Below are 27,948 nucleotides of genomic sequence, written 5' to 3'. Positions count from 1 at the left end.
GTATGCCTTAGTGTACGTACAACACCACACACATCAGATTCTGCAGCTCCCATCGCGAGCAGCAAGCGATCTGAAAATTATTGCGTGAGGGGTGGTGCAGTTTCATTCACCAATTTTTCATTATGAGTTCCAATGACTCGTAAACAATGGCTGCGTGACACGCAAACGATCCAATGAACGACACAAAAAATTCTTCGAAGAATTGATTTCTTTCCAGACTGTTTCAGGAGAAAAACTCCAGACTCCAGCCAAACAGCATATGTATGCAGATAACCGTCACTGAAGGAAAATTTCTATTTTTGGAACAATTCTGGAGAGTATCGATATACACATGGCACGAACTACGAAAGAAATCGTCATAAAATAAATCAAAATGATCTTAAAGAAGTTGTCGTTTAAACCCGATCGCCTTGGAAAGCCCCAACAGAAAGTTTAATTAAATGAAAGGCTGAGACAAGGAATACTGATCATAAGAAACCGCGAAATTTATAGCGAGAAAATGCAAGAGAACATATAAAAAAAGTTATCAGCCGTTTCAAGCGAGTCAAGCATATCACAGCGATTCAAAAATGAAAATCACCGGCATATAAACGCAGGAAATGATATAGCACCGATTAAAGCAGTGAAGTTTGATTGCAGTTGTAATAGACCACATCCGACGTTCTTGAAATTTCTTTGAAGTATACAGATTAACAGATAGAACACTTTTGTACACAGGTGCAAGTTTTGTCCAAAAACAAAATATAACACGAACACTCTTGTGCAATCTTATATAACCTTCAAACAAATAGGTTGCTGCACTGAAAGAAAAACCTATAAGGAGATTTTTGTTAAGCTAGCCCGAATCGTTCAATTATCATCATCAAAGTGACTGTTTATGTGCCTCGACATTGAAGACTCCGACATATTAGGTCCAAAGTTTAGACTGCACATGGGACACTGTCTGACGCCGGAGCTGGCTTCGGTCATAAACGTTCGTTCCTCTTCTCCGCCAGTTAGATCGACAATTTCTGGCGAACTGGAATTTGTTCTGTCAGCCGCTCGGCGTCTTGGCATTGGCTCTGGTGCGGCGACAACCAACTAACGTAACATTTGGTCGAGAATTATTACTAGTTGGATAAACCAACTATGCTTGCATTTTGTATATGAGTTTTAGACAACACATAAGCTCAATGAATGTCAAACTAAGTAATAATATCCACAAAAATATTTTACAGCAGTCGTCACTTAATTTAAATCAGCATTTATACTGAAAAATAACACCATAGCTTATAACTCGAACACATTACAGTTTTTAAGGGTTAGACAATATTGAGCATTTACCAGGTCTCCTTCGATGTTCCGCGCTCGGCTGACTGGCCTCATAGAAGGATGACTGGTTGGAAGAGAATTGGTGGCAGGGTAGTCGTGAGGAACATGACGAACCTACATTTAAAAATTTGATGGTTAAACACTCCTGACAGGAAAACAATTTACTCAGAGCAAGAAAGTACAAAGCAGCATAGTACACATGTTACTGCCAAAATATACCCTAAGGACAAATATATAAATTTATAAGCGCTGCGCTAAGTAATTTTTAGCATAAAATGTATCATGTGTAATGTAAACATGACAGGCATGGTAAACTAAATACATTTCACTACTGACAAACTCACATAACGAGTGAGCAAATATGTAGTGCAGAAAGCACTTTAGTGAAAATGATTATGCTGCATTCATATAGTAATATTAAACAAGTCACTGGTGCAAACACATACACAATTTACATCCAGGATTAGGCAATAATTTCAAAAGAAAAACTCACCACTTGGTTCTGCGGCCTTGCCTGCTGCTGTTGCTGCCCAATGAGGCCGCTAGAGGGCGCATACGTTGGACTGCTCGGGTGACCTGTTATCACTTCAAAGGATGCAGTTGACCCCGAAGAACTTGGCGGCCACAGTGGAGACAAATTTGCATTGTTTTTTTTGTTTGTTGGCCATATTGCCTTCATACCCTGTTGGTTAGGTGGGTAGCGCAAGGCTACCCTTTCCTCGTTGGGCGAGCCTAAGGGTGACATCCGCCTCGCTTGGTTGTTACCCAGCGGTATCGCTATAGTGGGTTCCGTCATCGTGTCTATGTTGCTTGACCCGGTACCAGAATCTGAACTTAAACTGTCAGGACTCGAACGGATTGGGACCCGGATTATCCTTTCATTGTGATGGTTTCTCTCATCGGCAATACCTTCAAAAAATGGTAAAATTTTCGATAATAAGCAGAAGTTCATTAACTTGATGCTGGAGGGAGTTTGAGTCATTTGAAGTTGGTAAAACCATTACCATTAATCTATTTTCCAGGCATTTAGTTAAGTTATTTTGAGATACCTGAAATCTTGAGTTAAGCAAAGCTAGGTTAACAATCGTTCAATTAATGCCAACAAAGCATCACGTTTCACTACATTCACGTTGTTTGTACCCCGGTTTGGCCTTACTTGTCAAAAACTACTATTACTAATATTTGCAGTATATTATATGCCACTCATATATGAAAGATCTCAACCATACTGATTAATCAATTATGAAATATGAACAAGATTATTCCACAAACCAGTAACTGTGCTGTAATAAGATGACAAGTTATCACCAGTGTCATCGACAATTGGCGGAGGTTGAGCCAATTCGTGAGATTTTGCCAGTCGTATATTAGTGAACGCGCTTGTTAAGTTATTGGGTACCGGTGGAATTTGGATTGTATGAGATGAAGAACTTTCATCATTAGTTGCATTGCTCTCAGACGCATGGATCTCTCTGTAAGTAGAAACTGAGATTACATTCGTAAGACGGTGCTGAGGTGTCTGACATTGGATTTACCATCAAAGAATGTGAAACATTTGTTCGAGTATGAGTTGGTATTGAGTATTGCAAACGTGAAAAAATCATCGATATAAAATAACAGAGCCGTCAACTTTAACTTCAAGTAAAAGCATGTCGTAAAAACATACCTTGAAATGGCAAGGGAAGATACCTTTGGAAGGCAATCTCTGGTTGATTGTGACATATCAAATGACGTGCCCGGGGATGCTGCAACCACCTGTCTGTTGTTAACAATTGTCAGTTTGAGCTTTGACACAAGTTTTCGTATTTTGTATCATTGGACTAACTTGTTCATCAAGAAGCAGACATGGTAAGTAATAAAGAAAATTTCATGTATAATGTTTACCGGTTGTCAAAACTTGGGATTATTCCGAAAGTAGAATCTACCAAAGGCGGAGGGTTTGTCTCAGTGAGAACTATAAAACACATTAAATAACAAAAACTGTAGAGTAAATCAGAGTGATTGAGAAATATGCAAGATTTAACTTTTACTCAGTCAAGTTCTCTTGTCAACAATCCTTGGAAAATTCAAAAAACTTATGAACATCACTAAATAATTTATGAAAGTATGGAAGAAATATTTCAATCCCTTTTTTCAAAAAATTCCCCACTATTGCAGTCCGGTGGACAGATATATCTCCCATACAATTCCTCGCTTGTGTGAATTAGCATTGGTCAACTTTATTTGTACCTAAATCACTCAATCCATTACAATCAACAGACATGAGTGAGTCTCTTATCCGCGGATCATCACAGACACGTGACAGCAAAAGTGAGTGTTGGGAAGTTTCTCTTTTAAGCTTGGTCAGTTCGTCAGTTAAAGATTGTAATTCATTTACCAATTCCGTTGCGTCGATTTCACTGCAACAATGATTATTTATAGCATCGAAAAAAAAGTAAGTGTTAAATTCGTGGTTAAAATAAAATGCTTGCAAATACACAAAAATATGATGCATAAAAAATGATTTGTCTGCAAGTACCGGGATATATTGAAACGGTCATTTTTTAAATTGGAGTATCAACTTTAACCGCATTTGTCAGCTCAAAAGATCAAATTCATACAAAACCTCAAGAACTAACCTTCCACTTTCATTCTCAATCTCCGTTGGATCAAGTTTGTTCTGATGGACTTGGGACATACTCAACGGCAGACCAGAAGTGCTTTGAAGATGCTCAACATCGTCTCTCCATTTGCTGAGTTCTTCCTCAGCTTTAAGGCGGAGTTCTCGTTCATGGAGGAATTTATCTTCCACTTCATGAAGTTTTGTGTTCAGTTCGGTTTGTTGCGTTTCCACGATTTCTTGTATTTGCTTTCTCTGATACTCTTGTTTCTGAAGAAGGTCTTGGTGTTGTTTAACCTGCAGATAAATATTTTCAGATTGACAAATCCGGTAAACTCAAGTAAATCAATCTGAGTATATTGAACAATGATCACCGATAGCTATTGGTTACAAAGATTATCATTTTCACTTGCATGATGTTTGAGTAGTAACTAGTAAAGTTTAGTAGTTTGGTTAGCCAAAATGTTCATACATTAACGAAAAGATAAGTTGCATTTTTTTCTTTATTGTTATTAAACAGCCAACATTTTCCGCAATTTGGCACATCATTGAGTACAGGTAACAGTACTTTTATGCTTCTAACCAAATACTCTTTCTGACATACAATTCAAGTAATAAAATATCCTCAGCAACAACAGGACACCTAGAGCCTACCTACCTAGAGCTGGACCTAATTGCAAAAATCAGATAATTACCTTACTTCAAATTACATTATCACAATTGTAACACGCTAGCACCTAGCCCAGCTCTGATTGTACCACTAACTAAACCCTCGGCAATCGATTTAGTAACTGAAATGTGATGATAAAACTGCATCATTCATTTTTGATTTTTTGATATCTGAAGCTGTATTGTACCAGTGGGCAGTGGCATACCACAAGCACAGACTATTCGATTCGTGTTGCAGCTATCAGGTACATATGTACATAATTTTCAGTTTTTCAGATCTATCTGCTTTTTTACTTAAAATTTTAAGTTTGAAATATGGGAAACAACAATCACACAGAAAATGACATACAGCAATCAAATATATTAGTGTTGAGTTTTCAGGATCAAATTGGAAATCCAGATTGGAGGTTTATGTATATTTATCCTGTACAATCCAAAAATTTACAACAACAAAAAAGCATATGAGATTGTATTATCTTATTTATTAGCCATAAATATTAAACCATACATGCAAAGGATATATGCTAGCTTGAAAATTTCTTGTCAAGATTTTTGTATGGCTTCACACATAGACCGAAAAACTTTTGTGAATAGTGCACTTGTCGCTAACCATTTCATGCAATGAAGATGGTTTCGAAAAAATGCTAACAATGTTATTTACAGACATATGACACAGTATATATGGACTTGTAAAATTTGTAGGTTTAACATGTTGTTTCCAATTAGCTTAATTGCAATGATTGTATCCGATTTGCATTGTGTGTGTATTAATATTACAAATCGACATTTAGGAGAAATGAGGTGATTTTACAGCAGTAAAAAGTTTTCCAGAATTGGATTTGAAAAAATTCCACAAAATCGACATCAGCAATTTTGAAAGCCCAACGCTAACTATGAAAACAAATTAAGTGTATAAACAATAAATGACCTAATCTGTTTGATATAATTTCTGTGTAACAACATTTTATGCAATTTCAGCATAACACAACATGTCTTGTACTATGCTATGTCGTTTGCAACATTAAAGCATTATCAAACTTACCTTGTCTTCCAATGCTTGCTGGAGTTCTGCAATGGTACTCTCCATCTGTTCATGGCGTTGCTTCGTAGCTTGGACAACCATTTCATGATATTCCTGAATGGAGCATATAATACAGTGAAAACTAATACCATCAAACAATTCCAACTTGCAGGGCTATTTTACAATTAAAGAAAGCTATGATCTTTGTACACTTTGTTATATATTCCTGCCACCCTTGTGTTTTGCAGAAATAACAGTTCCTTTTTTAAAAAAAGGCACAATGGATGGTCATCTACCATATTTACTCATTAAAGGGCGCACAAAGCAATACAAAAATGCTTTTGAAAAAACATCGGCTTCTATTCGAGTAAATAAGATAATTCAATGACACCAGGCCTACAAGGATCATACCTTTTCTTTCTGTAGTTCTTCCCTTGCCATTTCTTGTTTGCTTTGTTCATCACGAAGGTCAAGTTCAGCTTGCTGAAGTTTCTTCTTGTACTCTTGTTGTTGCGACTGGGTACGAAGCATGTCTTCACGAAGATATTGTTCCCTTGCCTCATTCTGAAAATGCAACGCATGCTCTCTTATGTGGCTACTGTATAATATATTGCCAAATACAGTGACATTTTGGTATTCTACCAATCAAAAAATGCTTTAGAAGTTTCAGAAAACACTTAAATACCCAAAATTCTTTATAGGCCTTCACAAAAGGTATTATTTAAATAAATGTACAATTTTATATAAAATATTGAACTTAAAAACATGTAAATTTAAAATAAACACTCTTGACACAACTAACAAAGAGCTTTAAAGCAGCAAACACATGATCTACTTATCTTAATACATACAGTACATCAGATATACGTAATAACTACTACATATAGTAATTTTAAAATTTCTTTTTCTTTAAACATTATAAAATATCTAGCTGCAAAACTGTTGCAAAATTTTCTTCGACAAAACTTATCTAATAAGTTATACATATAACATTTGTTTTCAAAAGTTCAGCAGCTAACACCCTTATACAAATATGAGCTATATATAATTTTCCACAACGCAAATTATAAGTTACCTGACTCCTTACAAGCTTTTGCTCGGCATTTCTTAAGTCATCTCTCAATTTTTCACATTCACGACATTTTTCACTGTAAGCTTCCCATGCTTTCGTCACTTCATTATCATGTGAGCTAGATGAAGTATTACTTCTCTCCTATGTCAAAATGATAAACTTGTTATTTTCTTAATATGTTGTTTATGGGATTTCATGAGTAAAGTTACATCATTTATTGTGTCACGCTCTACAAGCATTCATAGATGCTTTCCACAATAGAAACATGGTTTTTGTAGATAGATATTTGCTGGTTAACTGCATTAAATGGCAATTGCCTTTTATAACTTGTATATAAGTGGTAAGCATGGTGTCGACTGTATAGTGTTTAATTTTAGCTTTTAATGCTGATAAGAAAGATTCTAGCATACCATTACAGGGGTGCTTCTTAATCTTCGATTCAAACTTTTGTTAGTCAGTTCCAATTCTGAGAATTTCTGCTTCATGTGATCATACGCCACACCCAGGGCATGATGGGACATATAAAGCTGCTCTGCCTCCACTGGACTGTTGCTTCTCAATGGAGAACTACATTGAAACACAACATAATTCTACTAGGACCTATATCACCACATAACTACAAATACCCTACATCACATCCGCATTGGGGCAATATATATAATATTAAACATGATTAGTCAAAATGCTGGTGAGAAAAATTTATTTTGCTTTTCTTTGTTGAAAATGCTACCTCTAATCACTATTAAACAACAGTTTAATAGTTAAACAATAGTTACAACAAGGAGGCAAAGCAATTTACATTGCTTAGAGGCAAGCTTTGTTAAAATGTGAAAAAAGTATAGCGTAGTGTCATTTCAATTTTTGTTAGATCAATAAAGTCAATTGTTTTGAAGTTTTTAGGTCAACAACAACTTGCCCTAATCATCAAGTTAATAAGAAATGACAATAACTGCAGAGCCCATGTCATGTTTCAAGCTATATATGTATATTTTACTTTATGCTCATCCTCTATTAACGCCATTTGAAGTTAAGCTTCAAGTTTAATGTGTTATATATGCCTCAAAATAAATTACTTCTAGAATGTAATGATTGAGCTTTTTAAAGTAGTATAAATCATACTCAAGCTAAATTAACAATAATTCTAGCACTAGAGACGACCTAAGATACCTTAGAATACTTAATCTGAAAACAAATTTTGCTTATCCCATTGACCACCTTTTGCTAGAGAATTCAATTCTAATCAGCCAGACTAGGCTCAACTCAAACATGAAATGAAACCACAGTTCACGGAAACTATGCCCTGAAGGCAGTAGTTATGCATAACACACAGTCACACACGCCGCTCATATGAAACGGATACTATTTCTAAACACGAAAGAGGCAGCTTAGATTTGGCAGGAAGTTGGTTGCATTAATATCACATAAAAGAGAGTAGCTTAGTCATAATGCAATTATTCATGTGTCACCAAAAATTAGGTACAAAACCATTTAATATATACAATACATACAAATGTATACATCGGAAACTGTTAAAATTCGCAATAAATATAAAGAAGTAGACACTTGAAGGTTGCTAAATACATCAAAATTTAAATCTAAATATATATTTGAAATGTTTAGGGACGAGTTTGGATTAATGCAAGCAATTTGGTAGCATTGATGGCAAAATCCATTGTTTATCAACTACCATAGTATAAAAAAATAGTAATAAAAGCAAAAGCAGATAAGACCTCAAGGGTTGGTTTAAATTAATTAAATACAAGCTTTAGTAAGTTTCAATTTGCTTAGATTCGAGTGTAACAAAAACATCATCGTACTAAATTTTTGTCATCTTCTAGTTACACATGAAAAAGTAAAGTTTAGTTTGTGAAAGCTCAAATCAATAAATTAAACTTAACCTTTGATCTGTTATATATTCTGCTTTTGACGTTAATAATAATCATACTATTGAGGTTAGCATGGTTATGCCACCACCAACTTAGCATAGTAATATCCATAATAAATCTCCAATTTATGAACATTAACAATTCAGTTTAGAGCAATTTTCAATCACACGTATGTTACTTTATGTTTTAGATTAAAATGTGCATGATCATAGTGTTAAAAACCTCTCAATAAACTGAAGTTTCTTGTCAGTTAACAATATTGACTTTGGATAGAAAAATTAGTTAGTGTAAGTACAGTATGTATCAACAGTGGGCAAACTGCAGCTCGTAGACATTTTGTTTGCGGCTATTCAATATTAATAGTCAACAGTTGTTACCTCACAATTAAACCTCCTTTTGTTTTGTAGCGTTTTTAGAACCATAGTGAATAATCCTAAATTTGTATACTTAAACACACTACAAAATGAATAAGATAACATCGAGAAATAACAGAAAACAAAAACATAAAGATGAAAGCAGAGGTTTTAATCCGTACAATAACTTAGAACCATAAGCAGGTATACAGTGTTTCAAAATTGTACAACATAAATAGCTAACTTGTGACATAAATGTGAGACTTACATTTCATTTCGATGCGTTCTAAACACGTTTTTGTTTTTGCGGTATAAAAACCCAAAAGTTTTGCACTTCGTGCATTTTCAGTGAGGTACCAAGCACGCAAACGCTGGAATAATAAACTCTGCTTTTAAAAACGTTTGACCAACCCTTGGCTTAAGAACGTGTAAAGAACAACAAAAAAGGCACTGAAGTGTGAAGTCAACTTGAGGTAGGATTTAATTACACATTCAAGTGCTCATATCTGCTTTAAAATAATTTAAAAATAATCTCAAAATCACGTTTATAAGCCTTTTGTTCAGCATAGTGGCAGGACTAAGTACCAGGCTTCGTAAGCAGAGTTTAAAACAAAATCCTAAATATGACACTAATAGTGGGAGGCATTAAAATGTTTTGAAAGCAGAATTGGGGCCTGGGACAAAATAGGTAGAGAAACACCCGTTGTATTAACACCACAAACAGATTTAATGACTCACAGCTATCTGTAGTTGTCCGAATCTGGTTCTTGCATGGTACAAGTTTGCCCACCCCTGGTACAATACTAATCTGACTTACTTCAAATGTTTACTTAAGACAGTTGAGCAGATCAAAAAAATATTTTACCTGAAATTTCCACTTGTCCCAAAAGTCGGAGATCTCTCATCCATGTTGAATGCATTGAAGCATTGCATTGAAGCTGACAACAAATTTTTATTCTCACATGATAGTATTTGTTTTATAATTGCACATTATCTGGATATTAACACGTTAAATATAAACGTGTTGAAGTTGGTTACCATTTTAAACATCTGTAATTTAAATACTTATTTTAAAACATGCAAATACCTTGATGTGGTCGACTGATGATGCTGTAATCATCTTCAGTTCTCAGGCTAGGGGTGGACGCCAGGTTACTTTCCATGGCAAATTATGCTCCAGAAATAGTCAATGGAAATTGTTACAGCATTACTATCAGCACCAAAGTTCGACTTACAAACCCAAAAACTGAAACAGATGACGAAATAAATCGATACAAGATCAGATAATTAATCCATTATGCTACCAATCAAAAACATATAACTAAAGAGCAGTTGACGCTTTTGTAAAGACTTAGTACCTATAAATTATATATATATAAACATGTTTTTTATATGTATATATTTATTTTTTTTTTTGAAACCACATATTTTTATGTGTTTTAACGAATATATTTGCGACAACAAATAATAAAACTACTTCAGAATGTTGATTATCAAATTTAAACATTACACTAGTATGGACCTTAAAACTTATAATCAATTACTGCATTTCCATATAACTATTACTATCAAACATTTCACATCAGCAGTCCAGAAATATCTTGTATTGTTTTCTACGAATAAAAATTGTCTACAAACAAAAAACTGGTCTGCATATGTTTCTATGATTCTATAATGTATATAGTCCTTCAGTGCAGCTAAAATATATAATATTACCACATTTTAACCTGGATCAGATTAGACATAGACACACTTTAAATTTCATATACGGCATAGGTAAGCAGTTTTGTAAAGTCTATAGAAAAGATAAAAGCTGTACATAACTTAATGCTTGGTGTGAACTGTGAACACAGTCTAACTTGCATGGTTGCAACTGGGCATTTTAATAGTAAGAAAGTGAAATGACGATACAGCAAGAAAATGTGGTAACATACACATGAGCCTCACTAAAGAACAATGTCAACATGCCACATGCATGCTCATTTTGATTTAGTTGCACGTCTTTTTATAAAATAAACAAGATCACTCCGCTTCTTTAAATGGCATTAACTAATCAATGAAATTAATTTGTGTTCGCATGAACATAAGTTTGCCCTGGTGTGCAACATCGTTTTAGAAAAAAAGTTTGCTCGGGTGTGCTCTTACTCCTGTTGTCTGGCCTGCAATGGTTACCGTAGCATCGTAACTTTCGCACCGCACAGTTAATGGCGAAAAATAAACAAGACAGTACAAAAAAATACAATACTATGGTATAAAATTTTGGTATTTTTAAAGAAGTGCACAACCAGATGATGTCACAATTAAAGTATCTGGGGTCTAGTATGCCATATAAAGGCATCATGTGGTTGTGCAATTAATCAATCATTTCATTTTTCGCCAAAAGCGTGGTGGGGCCGAAAAGTCAAGCCAGTTGTTACTAGGCCTATAACACGCGCCAACGAACAGAAAAAAAGTGACAAAGCCGAAAACGCTTAAAGCGTGCTCAAGAGAAATAACGTTGATATTTGCTGGTAACAACTGGCACGGCCACTTAACCTATAATTAGTTTAACCCATAAAACATAAGTTGAAAAAGCGAGAATTAAGCAGACGAGCAGGTGGTGTGTTCAAGCAACTGATGAATGAAAATTGCTTCAATGCTGTACACCAGAGGATGAGAAAAGAAACCCTATCCTGCACTTGTATACTACATCAATTTGAGCTAAGTTAAAAAAAAACATGGTAAATAACTTTGAACAAACGATTTTTTTTCCAGTGAAATATGCCAAGTGATAGCACTTTTTATTATAAAGAAGCATAAGGCCGAAGCCTAACCTAATAAGTTTCGGATTTGTTAAAAAGAGGAAGTTTGTTGGACATAAAGGTACTTTAATAGGGGATTTCCGTTCATCCAATTAGTAAAAAAAATCTTTAAAATGTAATACTGTAATAAAATAATACTGTAGATCAAAAGCAAAAATCAATCATCAATCATTTATTTTATTTTTTGTCAAAACCGAAAAATCAAGCCAGTTGTTACTAACACGCGCCAATGAACAGGAAAAGGTGACAAAGCCGAAAAGGCTTAAAACGTGCTCAAGACAAATAACGTTAATATTTGCTGGTAACAACTAGCACGGCCACTAAACCTATAATTAATTAAATCCATAAAATATAAGCTGAAAAAGCGAAAAGTAGACAGACGAGCAGGTGGTATGTTTTAGCAACTAATGAATGAAAATTGCTTTAATGCTGTACACCATTGAATGGGAAAATTTTTATGCAATAAGCTAAAGTCGACCTGATAGGTATTAAAATAGATTATGAAATTTTAAAACTACTTCAGTACAGTGTGAGTAAAGCATTAGCAGAATATAAAGTCACTACAATAAACAGAAATTCATAAAACTATGAAACATGGTATTCCTATATTTCATAGAAACAACACGCACCCAAAGCAACTTTTCCAACAAAAAATCAGTCCCACAATTATTTTTCTCGTTGTTGTAGCTTATGTTGCGCTTCGTAGTTTGTAGCCAATAATTCAGTGAACACTCATTTTGGTGTTTAATGGGATGCATTGGTAGGTAAGTAAGTTACTTCATAGTAGAGATATGGGTGTAGACCATAGATATCTATGGTGTAGACTAGCATGCAATCAACAGCGACCACTGTAGGCTAAAAATCCTATTGTTACTGAAAAGTTGGAGACATCATCGCAAATTGGGAAAATATTAATGGTCACAATAGTTTCAGTTTCAGAATGAATGTACAGTGCTTCCTCGATTATCCGGTCTAGTTGGGACAGTGTTTTCAGAAACGTGACTGGATAAGCAAAAAACGGCTATTTGAATTGTTACATTTAAGTCGAAACGAAACCACAAAGAATTTATGGTAGGCCTACAGTAGCCTATAAAAACTGATAGAAGTTGAAATTTTAGCATGCATCCATCTCAACCTTTAACAATTAAGCCTACCGGTCGTGTACAGTGTAGTTATAATTCAACAGCTGACTCCACCGCAGGAAAGCAGCCCCTGATTGATTTAATAGTGATGTAGGCTAATAAACTATTTTATTGAGTTGTACAACATTTTAATGATTAGATTTACAATAAAAGAAATTTCTCGGAAACGATTCGTCCAACGGCTAGTTAAAAAGCCATCTAATCTTGAAATGCTGTAGTGTAGAGCAACCGGATAATCGAATGCCAGTTAATCGAGGGAGCACTGTATTTTGAAATCGTGGCGCTGCAGTATTGTGTTTAATACTGAAATGTTTGTTCTTGTTTGATGATGAAAGGCTTTCGTGTATTGTAATATGTAATCACTAGTGTGTATACGCCATTGTTGGTGTATCCACTATTTATCACAAATACTGCAGTTGAAGGGAATGTAGAGGCATGTTTTCTTAATGACATTACTGTACTTTTATTTTGATTCGTACTGTCTATCTTTCAGTGCACTTGTGGGCCTGAATATTGTGCCCTCTCTTGGCCACAGAAATATGATTCCCGCCCGCGGATGGAGTTTATTTTGTGCGGTTTTCTTTAAACATCCATTTGTTGTGCAATTAAGATATTCATTGTCATTTTAATCTAATCATGTAACTTTGTATGTTTGTTTTGGCTATTAATATACATGTTTTTAATGTTAGGGAACATGTGCTTTACATCTTCCAATCAATGTAGTTGTTTCATTGTTTGTGTTTTTTTTGGCCTTAAATTTGTTTAAAAACTTTAGAATGATTTTGTGGGTTTGGTGGCCATGCTAACCTACCATCTTATAGCACAATTGCATTATTACTATCTTGCATGTATTGAGCCATTAGGCTTTGCCATTTTTTTATGCTTCGTTAACTGTTCGTGAGCATATGTTTCATTGTGCTATAATTACAACGGTTAGCATCGTAACTTTCGCTCCGCACAGTTAATGGCAAAAAGTAAACAATACAATACAAAAAATATAGTACAATAACAGCTTACATACAATTCAATGCGTTAACAGGTGTTTTACATGGGATGGGATGTAGTTTCTCAAGCCATAAAGTAAAATATGCCGATAAAAAATCATCACATAATATTCATGTCAGCTCTTGTGGAAATATGAAAGTAAACGAAGGGCAGCACGGTGAAAGAGTGAATGATGCTGAAGGTTAGTTGAATTAGTACATTGAGTTAATACACCATTCTATCTATTGCCTTTAGAACTTAATTTGGCTTGGATATTTTTGTAAGAAGTTTTTCTTACAAAATCTAAAACTTAACCTATTAGAAATGAATTATCTGCCATAGTTTGGTCAGTTAGTGGAAAATATGGCACATATGTACCAGTTTAAAATAAAGAAACCTTCATAGTGATAAGGACGTCTATTTGAAATATTCGCTCCTGAATGGTTTATTTAAACCAGATAATCTTAATTGCAGAAACATTTCTTTATGATGTGAACATTTCGTGTCATGAGAATCAAATTGACTGGGTTCAAACACATCTACTGCCAGTTCTAGAGGAAAAATTAAAACTGCGTTGTTTTTTGTTTGAGCGTGACAGCCCAACAGGCATCAGCCAATCACAAATCATTGAAGGTTTTTTAACTAATCTTTTTATTCATATTTTTTATTATTTTGTATGATTTGTTAATGGCACTGTTAGGATAATTATCACTTGAATTGTGCATAGTGTGGCATGTGTAGAGGCAGCTATTTTTGTTCTCAAACCTTTTCATTTCTTTATTTTGCGATATTTCATTTCTAGAATCCATCAAGCACTCAAAGCAAATGATCATATGCTTTAGTCAAGACTACTTGCTATCATCTTGGAAACAATATGAAGTGCTGATGGCTCATCATACAGACCCTACTGGTTTTAAAAGAACATTTATACCAATCCTTTTAGATGGTAACCTAATAATGTAGCATAAATGAGTTGAGGTAGATAACATGGTTTCAGCATTTATTGAAATGGTGCAGCCTAATACAATTCTAAACTTGTGTCCGTCTACTACACATTGTTAAATAGATTTATTAATTTAAATTGACTGATAACATGAGCTTTATTGTCTAATAGAGTACTTTAGTTGTGGTGTTGCTCTATTTTTATTTTGCTGTTATTTTTTGCATTTCAGGCTGTGAACTCCCAACACGTTATAGTGGATTTAGTGTTCTTCGTTGGCCATCACAAGATGGCAGTGAATACAAGTCAAGAATGAGAATAAGATTCTTCTGGACAAATCTTCTCAGAACTCTTGGTATCAGAGCAGAACAAAGTATTGAGGATCTCTTTCCTTCAGGCTCATAACAGCATCAGTTACTACATTGGAAATTCAGTACCAGCCACGACTGCACCTGCAAAGAGTCAAGTGGTGCAAAGAGTAATGGGCAAAATGCTGCAGACGAATTCAACGACAGGTCATGTGCTGAGCTACATGTGGCACTGTTTGGACAACATCGTTGTTTGTTATGCACTGCAGTCAGGTCAATCAAAAAACTGTGTTACAGTATTATAGTGTAGCCTTTGTCAGTGGTGCTTTTTCCTGCCGGTTGTATAGGCGAGGTGCTTCATTTCAAACAATGCTTACAGTATTTGGTGCTACTATTTGTATTAATGTACTTCTATTTATTATCCAATTGCTGTAGAGTTAGGAGGACTCTGTTGGGAAAACCTGTTTATTTTTACAAAAGTCATGACAACAAGAACTGTACCAAACAATCACTGCTGAGAACATAACAACGAAGAACGTGGCAGTCTTGGCTTGAAAGTTGAAACGATTAAAAACGCATAAAAATCCTTTGACATTTGACTCCCATGATTTAACTGTGCACTTGATCGTCCTCAACAAACTCCCTGGCCTCATCTATTGTAATAGTGCGTACCATAGAAACCTACATGAAATACAATATTAAAGTTTCTTTTCATAGAAATATCTATATTGGCAATAAGAGGACGATTTGTTTTCAATAAAATACCAAACATGTCACAAAAGCTTTATTAGTGATAGTAACTAAAGCTAAATAACTCGTCAATTGGAATTATCCATGACGTCGATTTACGTTACTGAAGGAAAGGTCTCACATATGGCACGCGTCAGACTTCGGTCGTACACCGTTTCCTCTCCTAATATTTCAGACGAGCAATGAGAGTTCGATTAAAAATGAATAACTTTATGCGTAAGCCAAACTGGCTTTTCATGATGACGATGGCCTTGGGTTCACTGGCGCAGTGTTTTGATAGACTTAACTAAGCAAGTCGCACATACTTTAGATTTGATCTTTTAACCAAGCGAGTTACTCTTCCGACAAAAAACGCTTCACAGCGTATAAGCAGACCAACGCAAAATACATGCTAACCGTTCTAATCTCAGTTCATGATTGTTTTCTGATGACGTAGTTTTAAAGTATCCGTTTCAACAGCACGTGATGCTGAACGACGTCGCAGCTACCAATATTTAAAAGAGCAATTACGTGACGGCTACATGTAGGACCAGGCAATGTAAAAAGTAACAATTTTTAGCATTTTAATCTTAACAAAGGCCGTGGCTGCTGACCACCCTTTCTGTTAACGTTTTGCATGTCGCGGTACATGCTTTTGGACTTCTTGGTAGTTAGATAAAAAAATCCGGATATTTTTTTAGTATTTTGTGATGACGTCATATGCTGCCAAGAATTTGCAATCAGCGTCAAAGATCAACCAACTTACAAAACTTTCAGGTCATTTCCGCCGCATCGAATGTCGCAGGTATCAGCTCAAGCATTACGTAATAAAGCGGACGTTCGCTGTGAGAGTAAGTTTATACCTGGTCATCGGAAACTCCTGCGGCTGGTTAAAAGACAAGTGCGAGCATGCGGCAACGATGATTAAATTGACTGTATTAATACAGGTGTAAGTTGTAATGTGTTCGGAATTAGTAACGGAAAGCATTGCCTGCGCTATTACACTGCCTAGACTTTGAGTCGAGTCTACGTCAACCGCAGCACAGAGAAAATACGAAGTGAAACAGGAATTTCATTCACAACAGTAAAATATATGTGAATGAAGAAATGTTTTGAAGCGGGAATCGATCAGGCAGCTAAAAGCAAAGTGGTGAGAGTTGACAAACACTGCATTACTACTAGAACAAAGACAGTTGAAAACAAATAAATTCGTTAGACGTTTCAGTCGAAACCATAACCATTCGACTAAAACAGGGGTGTCAAACTCAATCGCACCAGGGGCCAAAACTCAAAACTTATTTAACGCCGCGGGCCGTAAGGATAAAACTTGATTGAACGTTTCGTGACACGAGTATATGAATTGGAACAGTCAGCGAAAGAGCACCAAATTTTTGTTTTTTTTGACGGTTTTGGCTGGGAATAAATCGATTTATTCTATCGTATGATGAGGCAACTGTTGTGCTGCTGTATTGTGCGATTTGTTATAATCTTGTTTTTGCTTGAAAAAAGTAAGTTATACTGCACAATGATCTCGCGGGCCGGAAATAGTTCAATGTATAAAATAGCATTGCGGGCCAAGTTTTATTGTAAAGCGGGCCGGGAGTTTGACACCTATGGACTAAAACGTCTGATAAATGAATATAATTTTAACTGTCTTGGCTCCGGCGTTTGTTCTGTGACTTAGGTACCTTATTTCTGTATACAACCCCATAAAACTTGTCTGCGGCTTCCAGCAATTCTGGTCTGAACGTTGTGGTAATGAACTGGGCTGTTGACGCAAGTTCTTTCAGCATCGCAGCCACTGAGGTCCTGTTTAGATAAATGGATGGTTATCTTCAGCACGCACTATAACCGCTGGAATTCATTTTAACACCAATAATTACTTTGCGGCATGCTGGTGATAAAACACAGAGCTAATAAAAGACTAAGGTTAACAGACGAGTACGGCAAAACGTTAGTGAACAACACCTAAGAAGTTAATATGGTACAAGGTAGCAGTTCAAAATTGGGTCAACTTAATTTCTGGCTACATGAAACGTTCTTGTTTGAGGAGATTTAATTCTAAAGAAAGTTTTTTTTTGAAAAATAGCAAAGGCAACTACAACTAACTTTAACTGCAACTAATCCATTCATTTTTTTAACATAAATCTTACCTATGAGCAGGGTCCAAAGCCTGATCGATCTCATCAAAGAGATAAAACGGGGCTGGGTCACACTTCTGGATAGCAAAGATCAGCGCAAGGGCGACCAGGGACTTCTGACCACCGGAAAGTTGTTGCATCTCACGAGTTTCTGCAGCTTTCCCAGAGAAGGACACCTGAAAAAATGAGAAATATTTCCTTAAATCAAAGCCTTTGATATTATTTTTTTGCATCATAACCACTGAGAGGGCGATTACTTCCTTGTAATTCACCACTGAACTGACCTTTATACCAACTCCAACAAACTGGTCAACGATTGATGCGGATTGGTCACTTGACTGTGTCTCACTGTCAGGAGGCACGTCCCCTTTCTTCATGATCAGCGTCGCTTTTCCTCCAGGAACAAGCTTTACAAAAACATCGCTAAAATTTTTGGAAACCTGCAAAACAATAAAAAAACGTGAAGAAATTAGTCTTTGTGATAATAGGATTTTGTTCTGTTTTACTGATTGCAGTTACCTGTCTGAATGTGAACTGGATCGCTTCATACTTCTGATGTTCCAAGTGTTCCATCAGGTGTAAAATTGCCTGCTTTCCTGTAGAAATATAGTGTTTTTAGTACAATGCAGAAAAATGGTGCACACAACACATTTAAAAAAATGGGATAGAACAAATGATGAAACAGACATTTGCCTGCTGAGGATATTAAATAATAATTACTTATAACATATCTCACATTAAGCACGTCACATATTATACAATATTTATGGAAATAGTCACATCAAAAAGTTTGATCACATCCAACGGGGTTGAAATAATTACTGGAAAGATGCCAGCATCTATACACAGTGGAGTAGCCAGAAAAAAATTTGGGGAGGGCCAAATATTTCATGAATTCAAGGGAACTACAAAGTGTTTGTTTTAAGACACCGCTACCTCATGTAGAAGCCTATAGACACAAAAAATTAGGGGGGGGCATGGCCCCTTTCGCCCCCCTGGCTACGCCTTTGTCTACACACCTCTGTCAATCTCCTCCTTCCTTGCGAGCAGCTTTTCTTTTTGTTCTGAGAAGGACACAAATTGATCCAAAGCTTTCTTGTTAACGTGAGAATACTTCTTCAGTTCTTGGTTGCATTCATCGAGACGCTTCATCAGCTGTTGAGAAGTCAATATGTTTCATGAATCACTGATTTCATATACTTGGGCTCAAAAATATAAAGTTTATGTTTACTTGTCGATGGCTGAGTCCTTGATATTTGTCGAAGGCATCTTGAGGCAGCGAGCCCAAGTCACGAATTTTTTTCATACACTCCTCTTTCTTTTTGATCAACATGCTCTAACAAAATGATAGTATATGGTTGAGTATACATTTGAAATAGATGACTGCAGAATATATGTTGCGATCATCAACAATATACAGTAATCTGACAAGTCAATTAATGATAAATTTTTCACATATTCACAGTAGACAACATTTTTTTTGTTGTTTAAATTATGACAAAACAATACACGCACAAGTTTCCTCCTTTTAGTCTTTTGGTTTTTGTATTTTTAAATTTTTATACTTGTTTGTTGGTGGCCTTCTCTAATTCCCTTGAGTCGTCGGAAATTTTTTCTCTCCATTCTCTCTCCTTGGCCCTGCACTCTTCCACCCTAGTGGTTAGATGTGACTGCTCCCGTTCCATTCCGATCAACTCCTGATCCACATCTGGACAGGCGACATTAGAAATTTAGATACGTAAAAAACGTCTTACCGACATGACTGATTTAAACACAAAATCCAACTGGCTCCTTCAGTTATGAAAGAGTGTGATTGTTCACGAACACACCTCACCTTTAAGTCTTTCATCAATCGTAGCCAGGCTTTCCTCTGTGGTTCTATGATCACTTTCAGCCTGGACTAACCTCTGTTTTCTGAAATCAACTGAGAGTTCAAGCATTTCCTGAAAACAGAAACAAGAAAATCTATTAGAAGGTTATTTTAACTTTTGGGAACTGGGATTGCAGAGGTTTTGACTGATTTAATGCACATCATAAATTCTGTTGTCAAATGCCTTACAATGCAACTGAACTATTGTCATCAGAAACCAAAGAAATACCTGCTGCAGTTGGTCTTTCCTACGAACAAGATTATCGGCAAGCAGGGTATCGAGGCTTGTCTTCTTGCTTTCCAAGCGCACTCTTTGCTGCATCGCTTCTTTGTGCACGGATGTCAGCTAATTAAGGATGCCAGTGATTGTGAGTTGAACAGAACGGTTTAAATAAACATCAATACCACTATGCATGTATCCATTCAATGTTTTCTAACAAAGTTTCTAACAGGTCACAGTTGTTAAATAGGACACGTAAGTACTCCGATCATGAGTTACTGGCACTACACTAAGGGATATATAACAGGTCAAAAATTTTGAATTTGTTGATTTTACGATGTCATCGGATAATTTTGAAAGTTCAGGCAACAAAATCAGATAAAATTGCGAAAGTTGCTGAAAAAGTCTACAGTTAGAATTCTTCAACTGTGATTCGATTGCTGTAGCTTTGGGCTTAAAGTGGATACCCTTTTAAATGTATACAACATATATTTCAAAAATGTTCTATCCGCACTGTAAACACTGACATATTTGTACACATACTTCCTTAATTTCGTCGTTCAAACGATCCACCTCCTGTTGATCATCAGTAGAGAGCTGAGAGAGCAAGTCTGTTCCCATCTCTTCCTCCAAGGATAGCTTTGTAGATTGAAGAGCCTCGCAGTTCGTTTGGAGACTTTGCAAGGATCGCTCCTAAAGAATGAGTGTTGATATGATACGTAAGGTGAAAAAACTGTAGCCTATAAAACATCTAGCAATGTCAGTAGGAGAAATTAGACAACAGAAAATTCTGATTACGACATATCGGGCAATTACTTTAGGTTCCAGTGCTCTCTGCATTGCTTGCTCTTGTTCTTTTAAAACACGCAAGTCCCCTTTCAGCCTCTCATAGACATCTTTGTTTTGTTTATTGCGAGTTTCCTGCTTTTGAAGCTCGTCCATAACTGACGTGCTTTCAGCCTAAGATAACAAAATCAGTATAAGATCTCTTTTATGGCAAAGCAAACAAGTTATTTCATCAAACTTGTTTTTGAATCAAACGCAACTGTTTTTAAATCAGTTTGGAAAAGTTGCATTAACAGGAACAAACCTATATAATAAACGACTATACTTTAACCCATTTAGTATTTACTTATCTAAATGAGGAGCGCATAAACAAAAAATTCCAACACCATGATCTGTGAGCAAAAGATTGAAACCTCATGTTTTTGTTGCTGTTCCTTGTTTAAGGCCAGCTCTTGCTCTTTTTCTCGAAGCTCAGTTTCCAGATCCTTTTTGGAAGTGTAAAGATCAAGGCGCGATTTGCGATTGTCGACATATCCACCGGTTAGAGCTCCCCTTCGTGACACCTGGTCACCTTCAAGCGTGATGCAATCAAGTTGGTGAGCTCGAGCGAGTTGAGTTGATACCTCCATAGAACGACAGATCAACGTTTTGCCAAACACATATCTATGTAATATTAAAGCATCAATAATTATTTATGGAAGCAAATTGTAATATGCGTAGGTGTTGTTAAATAGAACAGAAAATTGCAATTGAACTGGCCTCATAATACAGCCTTTGCATTCAAGTGGTATCAGTAGTTATTATTGCAGTATTGCTGAGAAGGGTGTTAAAGTTGTATCCTTATTGTTACACTGTTACACATTTTAACCATTCCAAAACCCCTTGCTCTAACATGCAGTAAAATGTACAAGATATGGATATCACCTCATGGCTACTTCATATTCCTCATCAAACTGCATCTTACTGATCATCGGAATAGCATCGGCTGTTTGAGGATATTCAATGTGGCGGCTCTAAAATATTGACAGAAAAGATAAAAAATGATTTTTATCACTTTTAATCTTAATGACATGCAAGCACCGAAGTCAAACCAATTTCAGCATTCTATCCGAAAGAGTGTTTGACAAATGAATGGGTTCACACGTGCGACTGATTTGACAACATACCTCCAGTTTATTCAAAGGAAGAAAGGTAACTTCCCCAGGCAACTTCAACTGGTTCATTTCATTCAAGAATTTTGTGCCGACCCTGTCATTAGTTACTACGTGGTTGTATAGTTTTCCACCTGCAGTGACCTGAAACAAAGAAGGCTAAATCTGCACAAAGACAACAACAATATCAATTTTCAGTCCGAGTTTACTTTGAATAAAAAACAGTGTTTTATTAATATTCTCGGCAATCTGTTTACCTCGACACAAGTGAAAAAATTTTTTGAACATCTGAAATTTTCAATCAGCATTCCTTTGTATCCGTTGACCAAATCCATCTGACCTTGTCTCCTGAAAGACTCAATCACCTTCCGAATGCTCTCCAGTCCATGAAAAGCAGCCTGGTTGTCAGAAGTAGAACACATATATACAACCACTTATGCTACTTGTCATGATTTGCACAGCTTGATATTCAAGTCAAATCAGCGTAATGTAAATACCTTTCCTATCAAAGAATTCAGCAAGTGTTCTTTGGCTTTGCTTTCAGAGGTAATGTTGTCAATTTCTTGCTGGATCTAGAAAAGTGTATTGGGTTAAAACAACAACACCATTGTATGCATTGTCCTAATCCTATATCGTACAGTCGTTTCAGCCCTCCATAATCGTTGTCTCTGACTTTGCAGTTCATCTTTTCTTCGCTTCAGGTTGAGCGAATCTTTGGTGAGGGCATCCGTACTCTTTTTATGCTCCTGAATGTTGTGCTCTCTTTCCTGTTTTCAAAATAATCATTGGTAACTAGTTTGAGTTACTATTAAATATCGGTAAATAACTAGGCTATTTCACTTTAAGTAGGATCGACTACCAGTAGTGCGTTGCTAAGCATGGGCGAAAAGGCTAGGATATGTAATAACTCAATTTTAGCTATTTAGGTGAATCTGAAGTTGGACTTAGTTATACGATGATAATAGGATGTAGCTTTATTACGTTTGGGCTTCTATGTTACAAAGTATAACATTTAATAAAAATAATGAAGAGTTTTAAGCATTATATTTTCAGTGACGCACCCAACTAGTTTTTAGTCGTGGACTCGTGGTATAACCCGTGTTAAATGCAATAGCATAATAAAAGCAGTAGCAGGATAAGGCAGCACCCGAAAGGTCAATTTTAATTTATAAACACAAGCTTTCTCAAGCGTGAGCAATGAGCTTCCTTCTTCAGTTCACAGCTCAAGCTCACGTAAACAAATCAAAGTTAACAAATTTTTCAGCAGCTTACTCGAATTGAGTGACCCAGCTCTTCAAGTTTCACTTTGGTGGCTCTAATGTCGTCTGTGAGATTTTCAATCTGCGTCTTCTTGTCATTGATTCCTCGTTGCAGAGTCCGCAACTCATTCTGTATCCACGAGTCTCTTTCTTCGCGATTACGGAACTGATTACCACGACCTTGTTTAGCATAAAGTTCTTTTCTTCTTTGTTCAGATATCTTCAGTCTGCATATAAACAATGAAATGTGCAACTATTGTGTATTAACATTAACTTGAACTGAAAGAAAAGAGGTCACACCATGTCTTTTGTCTTTGAGTGCTTATCTGGTTCCAAACTAGCTCTCTCACCTTTTTTCTGTATCTTTCTCTTTCCTCATCATCTCTTCAAACTGAGGCACAATTTGTTCTTTTTCTCTCGTCTTTGTCGTTATTTTAAGTTGAAGTTCTTCCAGTTCATTTCTGGCCTGCTGCCACGACTGTTCGTCTGCTTTTACTTCATCGTTGAGATCAGTGCAGCTCAATTCAAGTTGAGCCTACAATAAAAATCATGTAAACAACTTGGAATATACTTTTCACTGCTTTAGTGGTTTTCATTTGATTTTTTAATATATTTAGAAATCATTTATGATCTGTCAGTATAATTATTTGTATTATATTATCAACAAAAAACAATGAAAATCAGATTTGTTTTCTTCAAATCAATATATATACCTTCTTTTTGATGAGTTCTTGTCTATCAGTCGTAGATTGCTCCTTTTCCTCCACAAATTGTTTAATCCTTGAACTCACATGACTCAGTTGCTTCTGGTAATCTTTTGTACGTTTTTGTGCTTCTTCCAACTGACCTCTGAGATGCTTCGTTTGAACAGAGTTGTTCTCTCTCCTATTGGATAACTAGAAAAACGTGTTTCAACTTAAACATGAAGAAAAAAATCTAGGGCTTATTGTTGCATAAATATCCGCATTTCTAGTTTCCATTTGTTACGAAAGTGTCTTGGACTTTGCATTTTCACCAAACCTGGTCAAGCTTGTTCCTGGTTTCGTTTAGTTCTTGGTTGTGAATCGTGTATTCCAACGCCCTCCTCGTTTTATCCCATTGTTGGTATTGAGCCAGTTCCTCTTTTTCCTCGTTCAAAGTGGAAAGACGATCTTCGATCATGCCGAGCAACTCTTCAATCTTGCCATTTTTTGTCTCAGATTCCTGTTGTCACAAATTTCATAGACAGTAGTTGGAAGTCACTAATATGGTGTACATTAATGATTTGGAGTTTGATGGAGAATTAAGAAAAGCATCTCACCCGCATCAGTTGCTCACTCTCCTCCTTCCTCTCATCATAGACACGAGTTCCAGCAACTTCCCTCAATAGCTGGAGTCTTTGAGAGTCGGGAGCAGTTGCCATTTGGTTAATCTGATAGACGAAGGAAATTGTTTTGAATATAACTAAAAAGCTTAAAATTAGAAAAAGGAGTTTTGGAATATAAATAAAGATATACTGCTAGGTTTTAATAATTAAATAAAAAAGTCTTTTTGGGAGTAATAGCAATTAGCATCTACGGATAGGGTTTTGTGGGGGACTACCTTTCCTTGTTTTACAATATAGTAAGGGTTGCTTCTGGAAAAACCTGCAGATTCCAGTAGATTTAAGACGTCGCTTTTTCTGCAAAAGTTTCATGATAATATTAATAACCCTTAATTCATCAAAACTTTGAAGCTTCAATAATAAATAATAATTAAGCAGACCGTATCAAATAGAAATTAAGACAACCTTGCGTCAAGAATAAGGATACATTTGGATACAGTGGAATAGGCCAAAGGTATGATATGAATGATGCTTACGTGACCATTTTCTTGTCAAGAAAATATTGGTCTTTCTTTGATCCAATAACCCGACGTAATGTTACTTCATCCTTATCAATCTAAATATTAAACAGCTAGGAGTTTAAAAGTTTTTTTTTTCTGGGAGGAAAATACAAAAAAACTTTTTCTTTTTTCTGAGAAAAAATATGTAAATTATAAACATACTAACATCAATAATAAAATATGACTAAGTGTACAACTTAAATTTTTGTGAATGTTAAATACTCACAGGCAAGCGATTATCTGAGTTGTCAAAGACGATTTCAACACATGCTGAAATTACTCTAGCACCAGTGCCCTCCTGAAAACAGAATTTATGCATTTGTGTGAAAACAGCGTGGTTTAACTACAAACCCACTTGCTCTGTCCATTTCTGACCATGTTTAAAAAGTTCAAATTTTGTAGTCTAATTACATTCTGCGCCAAGCAAACCAAGGTTTGCAAAAAAAAAATCTCCAATTTTAACATATTGAACCCGCTTGTGAGCTTTTCAACTAAACTTGTTAAATTAGGGGATTCCCCAAACCAAAATTGAAAATTCCAATTCATAGCCTGGTGAAAAAAAGGTTTTCGGTTAATATTTTTGTAAAAATGACTTAAATAGACATTTTTAACAGCATTTTTTGTCGTATTTGTTTGAAAAAGCAAGATTTTACTTCTACAAAGAAGAACTGCAACATTATACACCAGAGAGTATATATATACCAAGCACAATGGTGTTAGTTGAGAGTTATACCATGTTGGCATAATTAGTAATTATCAGTAATCAGTGTTCAGTTAATAGCTGGTTAACAACTCAACTCAAATGAAACAACTTTAGCCATTCCTATTTTAGTAGTTGTTCAATTATAAATGTTTGAATAATTATGACAACCTGCTTTTAAAAAGGATTTGCAATGTGGCCAGCAAGGCATAAATAGTTGGATTACCCTGTTTTAGAAAATAAATAATAAACGTTGTGTAAATTACAAAAAGGTGGTGACTTACATGTAATAGTTGCTGACGTTGCTCTGCACGCAAGTTATTGTACTCGTCACTTAAAACAAATTGGATTGCTATAAACATAAAACAATAGTGATCATCAGTATTTGCATGAAGTAAGATAGTTGGGAAAACATTGACGACCAACGACAATTAATTTTAAAATGAATTTAACATTCCAAATTACCGGTACAAAATTTTTAACCATTTTTAAACATTTCTTGAATTTTTCTAAAACCATTCATCAAAAACATAGAAAAAAACATAGAAAAAATCTTTTTAATTTAGTCAAATATAACGAAATGGTGATACATGAAACTTTTCTGTCTTACCACAGAAAAAGTTGCTCTTGCCAGATCCATTTCGGCCAACAATGATGTTATGCCTTGAACTGAATGGTTCTATTTCTGTTGATTCTCGATAACTTCTGAAACCCTGGATGCTAACCTGATTTGAGTAAAATGTAAATTAAGAATATATATATTATAAATACATATCAAAGTTGATTTAAACGCCTTTATTTACAATGAAAATAAATCATGGTGTGATATATTGATGAATGTCTAGCTTCAGGAACAATAATGTAACAAGCCAAATTACATAAAAACTGTAACAGGGCATAGTTCAACGAAAAAAAGGACATGCAAACATATAAAGTATTTAAATTTATGACATATATATTGTTCTAGACCAAATAGTATATGTTACACCTTTTTGATATGCATTGCAACAAACTTCAGGCTAGTCAAGATTATGCATTGAATAATATAATTAGACGTAAGTACATAAGACAACTTATATTAACTATTGTACATATGCAGCCTATATAACCTAAAAGACAATGCATTATATATTACGATCGATGGCAACTATTATTTTTGCTCACAGCCTCAAAGTAAACAAAGCAAACTTGGGTCTGGTGCAGAAGTGCAAAACCAAATAACGTCAAAGTTTGGGTAGCGGGGGTGTAATGCATCACATGGTTGTGCGTTTCTCCACAACACTCCCAAAATTAACATTTAATTTTAAACAGTTGCGGCACCTGCAGCTTATTTTTGGTGAAAATTTGCACTTCGCAATTTCAAAATGCTCCATCATCCAAGTAAAAACATACAAGTTAATTACGTCATGTAATGAAAACATGATTTCAGAAAAGGATCTAACCAAATAGTGCAAGTTTTGCCCAAGTGGGTTGTGTCTAAACTAAAGTAGATTTCGATAATTATGAACACCTTGGGACCATTTAGGTCAAAATAACCGAAGCTCCTACAGTGTTGTTTAACTACACCAAAATCAATATAGATAGGCTAGGCACAAAATGATAAAACACTTTAAATTCATCATTTAATTCATTAATATTAAACAGCAACATTAAACTCAATAGTTCAATGGTCAATAGTTAAATTGAAAATGCGGCACATTTCACACTGTCATGTTTCATTATTGATACAAAAAATTAAAATAAAATGGAAAAATTGGTCTTAATAGCCTATACCGAGAAACTGGTCATAGTAAACAGAGAATTGTATATGGCAAAATTCAGGACCACACCAAAAAGGTCATGTAAAGCGAGTGGTCATATTAAGCAGATTCTATACTCTATTTATAACTGCAAATGGACATGGTTGCAGTTGCCTGTGGCTGAATAGACCCTTTCCGAGTTATTGCCTGGGTGAAAAGATTTTTTGGATTGCTTATACTTAGTTATTGAAATGGTCAATTTATTTAGATTCTTTTTTAAATTGCAAACGTTTTAGGCTTCGGATTGTAAGGATTTCGCAAAGGCAAACAGCATATGAATTTCTTTACACGATAAGGAAAAAATGTTGAAAATATGTTCCCTAGCCTAGTTCGTATTAAACAGC

General features: G+C 35.4%; 3 protein-coding genes across 6 annotated transcripts; 1 reads left to right on the top strand and 2 right to left on the bottom strand.

Annotated features, from left to right (window-relative positions):
- Window positions 1-276: 276 nt before the first annotated feature.
- LOC143470343 (uncharacterized) lies at window positions 277-10,176 on the bottom strand. Of its 3 annotated transcripts, XM_076968406.1 has the most exons (14): window positions 9,999-10,176; window positions 9,777-9,849; window positions 7,083-7,239; window positions 6,676-6,813; window positions 6,012-6,164; window positions 5,622-5,714; window positions 3,930-4,207; window positions 3,541-3,710; window positions 3,196-3,265; window positions 2,978-3,070; window positions 2,584-2,783; window positions 1,805-2,220; window positions 1,324-1,425; window positions 277-1,080 (listed from the first exon to the last, which is right to left on the bottom strand). In XM_076968406.1, the coding sequence occupies exons 1-14, from the start codon at window positions 10,072-10,074 to the stop codon at window positions 850-852; spliced, it is 2,250 nt and encodes a 749-aa protein (XP_076824521.1). In that variant the 5' UTR covers window positions 10,075-10,176; the 3' UTR covers window positions 277-849. The 3 variants fall into 3 exon arrangements, with proteins under 3 accessions (XP_076824521.1, XP_076824522.1, XP_076824523.1); XM_076968407.1 differs by lacking the exons at window positions 9,777-9,849; window positions 9,999-10,176 and adding an exon at window positions 7,888-7,997; XM_076968408.1 differs by lacking the exons at window positions 9,777-9,849; window positions 9,999-10,176 and adding an exon at window positions 7,840-7,992.
- A 2,077-nt stretch (window positions 10,177-12,253) lies between these two features.
- On the top strand, window positions 12,254-15,400 carry LOC143470360 (uncharacterized). Of its 2 annotated transcripts, none has more exons than XM_076968427.1 (5): window positions 12,254-12,476; window positions 13,894-14,040; window positions 14,313-14,471; window positions 14,641-14,784; window positions 15,011-15,400. In XM_076968427.1, exons 2-5 carry the CDS (start codon window positions 13,908-13,910, stop codon window positions 15,181-15,183), a joined length of 609 nt encoding a protein of 202 aa, XP_076824542.1. In that variant the 5' UTR covers window positions 12,254-12,476; window positions 13,894-13,907; the 3' UTR covers window positions 15,184-15,400. The 2 variants fall into 2 exon arrangements, with proteins under 2 accessions (XP_076824542.1, XP_076824541.1); XM_076968426.1 differs by having other exon boundaries at window positions 12,255-12,476; window positions 13,348-14,040.
- Window positions 15,401-15,537: 137 nt separating this feature from the next.
- On the bottom strand, window positions 15,538-27,557 carry LOC143470341 (structural maintenance of chromosomes protein 3-like). Its single transcript, XM_076968401.1, has 29 exons — window positions 26,794-27,557; window positions 26,416-26,530; window positions 26,090-26,157; window positions 25,332-25,403; window positions 25,082-25,161; window positions 24,824-24,902; window positions 24,543-24,653; window positions 24,263-24,445; window positions 23,956-24,138; window positions 23,593-23,777; window positions 23,256-23,469; window positions 22,622-22,750; window positions 22,481-22,555; window positions 22,241-22,381; window positions 21,999-22,127; window positions 21,757-21,845; window positions 21,246-21,495; window positions 20,863-21,006; window positions 20,590-20,739; window positions 20,056-20,172; window positions 19,791-19,899; window positions 19,522-19,664; window positions 19,188-19,292; window positions 18,976-19,111; window positions 18,476-18,552; window positions 18,241-18,396; window positions 17,969-18,132; window positions 17,504-17,624; window positions 15,538-15,767 (listed from the first exon to the last, which is right to left on the bottom strand). The coding sequence occupies exons 1-29, from the start codon at window positions 26,806-26,808 to the stop codon at window positions 15,696-15,698; spliced, it is 3,612 nt and encodes a 1,203-aa protein (XP_076824516.1). The 5' UTR covers window positions 26,809-27,557; the 3' UTR covers window positions 15,538-15,695.
- Between the last annotated feature and the right edge of the window lie 391 nt (window positions 27,558-27,948).

This window comes from Clavelina lepadiformis, chromosome 9 (assembly GCF_947623445.1).
Source record: "Clavelina lepadiformis chromosome 9, kaClaLepa1.1, whole genome shotgun sequence".
Classification (NCBI taxonomy): Eukaryota; Metazoa; Chordata; class Ascidiacea; order Aplousobranchia; family Clavelinidae; genus Clavelina; species Clavelina lepadiformis.
Note: the sequence above shows the minus strand (reverse complement) of the source record. Positions and strands in the feature narration are given on the sequence as shown.

Excerpts from the sequence above, each read along its gene's own strand:
- LOC143470343 (XM_076968406.1), bottom strand. The coding sequence starts at position 10,074 with ATGGAAAGTAACCTGGCGTCCACCCCTAGCCTGAGAACTGAAGATGAT. Across the intron at positions 3,071-3,195 it reads ATCCCAAGTTTTGACAACCG|ACAGGTGGTTGCAGCATCCC; the intron begins GTAAACATTATA and ends TGTTAACAACAG. Across the intron at positions 2,784-2,977 it reads TCTTCCCTTGCCATTTCAAG|AGAGATCCATGCGTCTGAGA; the intron begins GTATGTTTTTAC and ends TTCTACTTACAG.
- LOC143470360 (XM_076968427.1), top strand. The coding sequence starts at position 13,908 with ATGGGATGTAGTTTCTCAAGCCATAAAGTAAAATATGCCGATAAAAAA. Across the intron at positions 14,041-14,312 it reads AAGAGTGAATGATGCTGAAG|AAACATTTCTTTATGATGTG; the intron begins GTTAGTTGAATT and ends TCTTAATTGCAG. Across the intron at positions 14,472-14,640 it reads CCAATCACAAATCATTGAAG|AATCCATCAAGCACTCAAAG; the intron begins GTTTTTTAACTA and ends TTTCATTTCTAG.
- LOC143470341 (XM_076968401.1), bottom strand. Across the intron at positions 22,751-23,255 it reads AGCTGGGTCACTCAATTCGA|GAAAGAGAGCACAACATTCA; the intron begins GTAAGCTGCTGA and ends TTTTGAAAACAG. Across the intron at positions 19,900-20,055 it reads GGAAAGACCAACTGCAGCAG|GAAATGCTTGAACTCTCAGT; the intron begins GTATTTCTTTGG and ends TTCTGTTTTCAG.